The sequence below is a fragment of the Notothenia coriiceps genome, unplaced genomic scaffold (assembly GCF_000735185.1).
Source record: "Notothenia coriiceps isolate Sejong01 unplaced genomic scaffold, NC01 NC01_scaffold00011003, whole genome shotgun sequence".
Classification (NCBI taxonomy): domain Eukaryota; kingdom Metazoa; phylum Chordata; class Actinopteri; order Perciformes; family Nototheniidae; genus Notothenia; species Notothenia coriiceps.
Window position 1 is genome coordinate 74,261 of NW_011343704.1, and position 6,754 is coordinate 81,014.

General features: G+C 38.0%; 1 protein-coding gene across 1 annotated transcript; it reads right to left on the minus strand.

Moving 5' to 3' along the window:
* Positions 1–1,182: 1,182 nt before the first annotated feature.
* Positions 1,183–4,199, minus strand: hsd17b1 (hydroxysteroid (17-beta) dehydrogenase 1). Its single transcript, XM_010772221.1, has 6 exons — positions 4,027–4,199; positions 3,659–3,820; positions 2,954–3,133; positions 2,693–2,786; positions 2,417–2,600; positions 1,183–1,874 (listed from the first exon to the last, which is right to left on the minus strand). Exons 1-6 carry the CDS (start codon positions 4,121–4,123, stop codon positions 1,719–1,721), a joined length of 873 nt encoding a protein of 290 aa, XP_010770523.1. The 5' UTR covers positions 4,124–4,199; the 3' UTR covers positions 1,183–1,718.
* Positions 4,200–6,754: the final 2,555 nt, after the last annotated feature.

A 6,754-nucleotide genomic window follows, 5' to 3' on the forward strand; every position in this document is an offset into this window, starting at 1 on the left:
GCAATGACGTAACGAGATGCTCTAGCCAATCAGAGTGAAATCTTGATCTTTGAATTTAAAGCCAAGATGAATCCAGACTTAAAAAATAAGAAATTGAAGAAGTTCAGAAGACGTGTTAAAAGAATAAAATCCAACAGCTTTCATATGAAACGTTTTATGTCATGTTATTTTAAATATTATTTAAACCTAGTTAGTATTGTTATTATGGGATGAATTAGACTACAAGCTGATCTCCTCAGACTTGGAGTTCAGAAATTACACAGTTTTACTCTCATCATGATAAGGAGACATGATAAGGAATAAAATCATATGTATTATTTGATTGAGAACACTGGGCTTCAAAAGGGTTTCCACGAGAAATCCAAAGTCTAAAATGATACTGTATGGTAGGCTAGAGCTTGCATGATTCACCTGGACTTTGGTTCTTCAGACAAATAAAGGTTGTCATCTATATTTAGACGTACCACACAGTAGGAACTGGTATTGCAGGATTCCATTTCAGGATCTTTAATCTGGAATGACAGAATGTAATCAGAAAGGGACATAAGATCCTCAGTCAGTCCTATCAAAGACATTTTGGAAACGGAATGTTTTTATGCAGGCAACCTGTCTCAGGTTGTAATAGAAATACTCATGGGCTAAACAGCCTAAGACTGATCCAAATAGTACAGTCTTTAATCTGTTCAGTGATTCAAGCAATTCAACCTCCTCCTCACAATTTACTGGTCATAAAGACATTTCTTAACTTTTCATAATTGAAATGAACTCTTTCAAACTCCTATTTAAATAGAAAGGTATAGAGGTACTGTATAATGGTAATACGAATTAGATAATTCTGTCCAATTATGAAGTCATTTTGAGAAGATTTGTACTGATTTTTAAAACTGCATAATACATGACATTGTCTGTTTGCTTTATGTATAGATCAATGAGAGAGAATCCACCTCAAAGTGAAATAAAATTTCAGCACCAATAGACCAAAGCATTTACAAGCTGTATATTTCCTTTCTTTTCTTTGGTCAATGGGCTTGATGTGCTGCTCCTAATTATTAGTTAAAGTGTTCATACTTCTTGTGACACACAACATCTGTTATGATAAATAATATATGGAGCAAAGACTTAGTGAAATCCAACTTTGCATACAATCTACAGTGAGTGTTTAACAGATATCATCCAAACTGGTTTCAGTTCATGGTTCATTTAACCATCAAGGGGAATTTTAATGCAAGTCATTCAGAAAACACACAAAAAGAAAACAACATACAATGTATTTATTTTATGGAGAACAATCCTGCATCTTGTTTTGTTTCATGCTTTGGAGTAACACAATGGTTTCTGGTTGTGGTTCTCCAGAAGCACGCCTTGTGAAAATATGCCAACCAGTGTGGTAACAACACTATCACATGGTAAAAATTAAGAAGCTGCTGTATCACTCAACATAATACTTACTTAAAATGTCTCCAACAACCAAAACTTTGTTTATTTTTCAAATCTTAAAATTGTCGAAAAGGAATATACATTTTTAAACGTGATTCACAAAAATAGAAGCATGCAGTCCCTCCATGTTAAAATATAAAACTGAACTTTGAGTCACCACGGTGAGTCACAGTGCCCCAACTTTAACTCCAAAACACAAAACTGAGAGAACAACAACATAAAACTCTGTACACGAAGAAAAAAGAAGAGCAACTAGTGGCTTGGTTGAAAACGAGGCACAATTATTGTTCCTCAGATGAGAACATGGTTTTGCTCAAAGCACTGATGTACCGCGAGCCACCTGGCTCTGTGGCCTTCAGTTTGGTGAGAGGTGGCACGTCCCCGCTGGTGAAGTATCTGAAGGCAGGGCTGGGTGACTGGATGGCTTCCAGAAATACCTTAGAGACAAAAACAAACAGCACCAGTGAGATACAGCGGGTCACACTACAAAGCAAGATCATGCAAATGAAAATGTGTAAATCATGCTTTCATTTTGAAGGAATTCAAAGCCAGGCACAAAGTGTGACCCAGCTCCAGCGTGATAGTTTCCCTGCCAGAGCAGGCATACATATGTTACATTCAGATAGCAGATTAGAGTATATGTTTTAGATTGGAGTCTGTAAATCTGAAATGTTTAATGTGTCCTGGGTTTTATGGGAAGTGTTGTCTAGATCTCTAGTTTATTTCTCTGAATAAAAACCTAAAATAATGAAATCTTCAATCATTATAATGCTATTTAATCAGCATAACAGCCAAAATAGTAAACCCACATTTCAAAAATCTATCTTTATAATTTATGATTTTACGCTCTAAGATTAAGAGATTAAGATAGGTACTTTATTGATCCCAATTTGGAAATGTTTGCGTTGCAGCAGCATAAAAAACACAAGGCAATGTACACAAGAGAAATTAATACACTCTACTGTATGACACAGCATACCTTCACAATGTCCTCAGTGTCCTGGGCTGCGTTTTGGAAAACAGAGCCACAGTGCTGCAGGTATTTTTCATAGAGGTTGAGCGTGAGGTCATCGACCTGTTGCAGAGATGTGTCCCCGAGCTCTGCCTTCTGCAGGTTCACCAGGAAGTCAGTGTTCACTGGACCACACTCAACAAGACTCACACTGCAGGATGAAGCATAGTTAACACTTTAAGTTAAGATAAGTTAAGACTGTTAACTGCCTCTGAACTCAGGAAACAAAGTGCAGAGACTCACTGGATATTGAAGTGTTGCAGGAGGATTGCCAAACTCTCACATGCTCCCTCTATTGCAAACTTACTGGCACAGTACACCTCATTAAAGGGGAGACCTGTGAGAGAGCATGAAGCATGAAGATGGGTTATTTCGGCAATTTCATGCATGGCAGCAAGCATCAACACAACATGTTTTTCGACATTCCCAATAAATTATTCTTAAATCTGCACATGTGGAACACTGAGGACGATCAGTGATTTCTCAACGATGTTCCCGTCTCACCTTGAAGCCCTCCTGTGCTCCCCGTGACCAGGATGTGGCCCTGACCCCGAGCCTTCATCCCTGGCAGGAACGCCTGGATGGTCTGGATGGTACCGAAAAGGTTGACCTCCAGAATCTGCCTCATCGAGTCCAAGGACTGCACCTCCAGCGGCCCCATCAGACCCACACCCGCATTACACACTGTGAGCGGCGAGGAGATGCCCATTAACACACTTTACAATTTGTCATACTGTCTCCACTAGAGTACCACTCAAATACACCAAAGGATACCGTTTTATTCCTGTCTATTTGTCGGTATTGATATCAAGGCCTTAACTGAGGTGTTTGTTTATATATAATTCAAAGCCTGATTATGTTTTGCCTACAACATGATGGAAACGTTTGACAGTATTTTCTGATAAAGGGAGGGATCCAAACAGATATAAAAAATTACCCATATAAAACGTTTGAATATGATAAACCAAATCTAACAAAAATGAAGAACTGGGCTTTTTTTTCAGATGTTCATGCAAAGTGGCATATGTAATGAGATTACCTGTAATTTGCATATTTACACTTAACAGAAAACTTGTATTTCAAAAAAAGGTTTTATTTACCAGATATCTACACTGCAGGGAGTTTCACTGTGATATATGTTAGTCAACATGTTCCCCATTCCCCTGTATTGTGTCCCCTTAATAAGAACACACTGACATTAGAGCATACCCAGAATGTCCACTCGTTTCTCCACAACCCTGTCCCTCGCATCCAGGATGGACTGCCAGCCGGTCACGTCCATTTGCAGGATGTCCAAGGTATCTTTGTGCAGGCTTTTCACACACTCTATGAGACGCTCCTTCTTGGCCAGGTTTCTCATTGTGGCATACACTTAAACAGAAAGCAGCTTGTACTGGCATGCCTTGATACAGATTTCAAAATGATTTTCTCATCTCACAATCTCATCCAGCATCCAGTCTAGTATCACATTACAAACGGTGTGATCAGAAGGTCATTACCTAAACACTTCCTGACAGTAAGGTTTCCTAAAAAGACACAAAAGGAATACTTCAAAAGTCCATGTCAACTGTGGTTACCTTTGAATGTTTTGTCGGGGTCGGAGGCCAGCCGGACAGCCAGGCTGAGGCCGATTCCCGAGGAGCAGCCTGTGATCAGAACCACCTTCTTCTCCATCGAGCCAGGATCTCTAACTGCTCTGATCTGCTTCAACAGAGAGAAGCAAAGAGGATGCGAGGGAAAAACTCTTGTGTTTTCACATATTTGGCTATCTCAAGGCCAGTTCAACTTAAACATCTTATCGGCCACCTGGAGTCTGTCCTCTTTTCTCATGCCCTTGTTAGTATAATTGTTTTGATTATAGTTGGTGATTTTCTTTCTGTTGAGAAACACATAACGGATGGGGGGTTGTTCAAACCCGCAGTAACATAACTGATCATTGGTGAGAATGTAAAAATGTACCACAAATGTAAGCACCAGGTGGCAGCAAAGCATCATGATATCAGTCAGAATGACAACACTAACAGTGATGCTGAGAATAGTCAGAGCACAATGGGTGAGTTCAAGGGATTGAAGAAGAAGGAAATCGCTCAAAAGGTCTCTGATTTTGGAGACCCTGCATCCTTTCCCCAGACTTGTGTTGAAGATGAATTGTTATTTCAGGAATGCCTCACTGAGAGTTATCATTTGCTGATTTGAATAATATCCTTGACATATTTCTGAGCTTTACAACATCTAGAGATGAAGTACTGTATAAACTTTAATTCTCAACATTTTATTAAATTGCGATAAAATACAGTCTTCCAGGTTAGTGGTTTCAGCTGATCCAGGTGCCTAACTAACATGGTTGTTATCAACATTAACACTTTTATTATCTAAAGTATTACAGTTTGCATCAATTTATTATCAATGTTATGTATTTTATAAAATGTTATATTTATTTCCCTTTTTTAATGTATTCTTTATATATATATGGTCCCTTGTTTTTCTTTATGTTTTTTTTTATCTTCTTATGTTTTGCCATTATATTTGTTTAACTGAATTAAGAAGAACCTTATTTAGTGATATTTGAAAATGACGCTTCAATATATAAGCCTTTCAAAAAACCTAAAGATACTTTGAGATGTCCTATACAATCTGTATAAGTCATTATAAATCTATGATCACAAAGATTAAGGCATTGCACATCTGCAAATAAAGAGAGGTTGCACTGAGAGGAAACTAATAGCCTTAATATTAAAGAAAGACATTCAAACCAAAGCAGAGGACTAGGAGGGTTTTATATGTGGTAGTGAATAAATCCATCATGCCAGTTTTAAGCAGTGACTGGATCACAGGTTTTATGATTAAAAAGAATTATCATGTGAATGAGTTTTCACTAGGTGGCAACAAATCCTCAGGTACAAACCAATCATCCTATAAAGCTTGTCTACAATTACAAACATAGCATCACAGACTGGACAAAGTGCTTAGTTTAGATAACTTTTTATATAAAAGTCTCACTTATTCTCAGGAAACATGCCATTCCTCATTTTCTTTGTTCCTTTTAATTGTTTTGGGGAACTTTAACAGTGTTTTTGTCCCATACAGCTGATCATATGACCAGTCAAAACAACTTACATTGTTGTGAAACATTTCAGCAGCCTGAATCGAAAGAATTTCTTCTGCTTATAGGAGAAAACCAAGTAGGAATTTCCTGCAATTTTCTTGCGTTCCTCCGCTTGAGATGGCATCGGCTTGGCTGCTGTCCCAGAGTCTGTGGGACAGATAACAGCGAGCCTTGAACCTCTTTCAAATATCTACAACTCCCAAGCATTGTTCAAACTCCTGAACTGCTTGACCTCAGACATTAATGGCTTTTAGCTGTTTTATTGTATCCTGTCTCCATCAATCCCTAATTTCCGTTAATATGTAGTTTGAACTGCCATATGCATTGTTACTGTTCTTGTAGAAGAGGTGATGAAGCACATTTGTTGCTACTGTGTTCACATTGCTTTAACTTGAGTGAAAAAAAGAATGAGAGTGAGTCAAACACAGTGTTTTCAGTGCACAGATAAGCAACAATCAGTAGTATGGGCTGCATTTGATCCAGTGGGTGTTTCTCAATCCATCCTGGCAAAATGGTGCAGTCTATGGTCCATGAGTTTGTGAATTTGGGCATCTTGCTGCTACACATTGCTGCAAGTCTTTCCTCTGGGCTAGCAATTACCAGAATTGTTGGGTGGAGGTGCGCCAAGGTCTGGAAAAGCCTTAAAAACACAACGATTGGAACACAGCACCTGACCATAAACAGATTTCCAGAGATGGCAAAAGTACACACATCCTTTACTCGAGTATAAGTACAAATGCTGGTGTTTAAAAGTACTGAGTAAACTTCTTTACTCAAGTAAAAGTAAAGAAGTATGGGCTTAGAAATCTACTTAAGTAAAAAGTACCCATAACTAGCAGCTGTTTTAAAGAGTACCTGACCTCCCTTTATATTAATAGAACAATAATCTCATTGTTAGCTAATGAATGTTTCGATGCTGAACAACGGCAACATGACAACGTTTTCATTGGTCCCTCTTCTTTAGAGAAGACCAGGAAATGAAGGATACACGGATCGTGTTAAAATCAAGAGGCACGCAATGATTCTAAATAATAATGATCGCGCCACCAAATTAAAACTAAAGTAACGAGCCTGTTTTGAAAATGTAAGAAGTAGAAAGTACAAATGTAAGAAGTAGAAAGTACAGGTATTTGAGTTAAAAATGTAAGAAATAAAGTAAAAAGTCGTCAGAAAAAATAAATAGTGGAGTAAAGTACTGA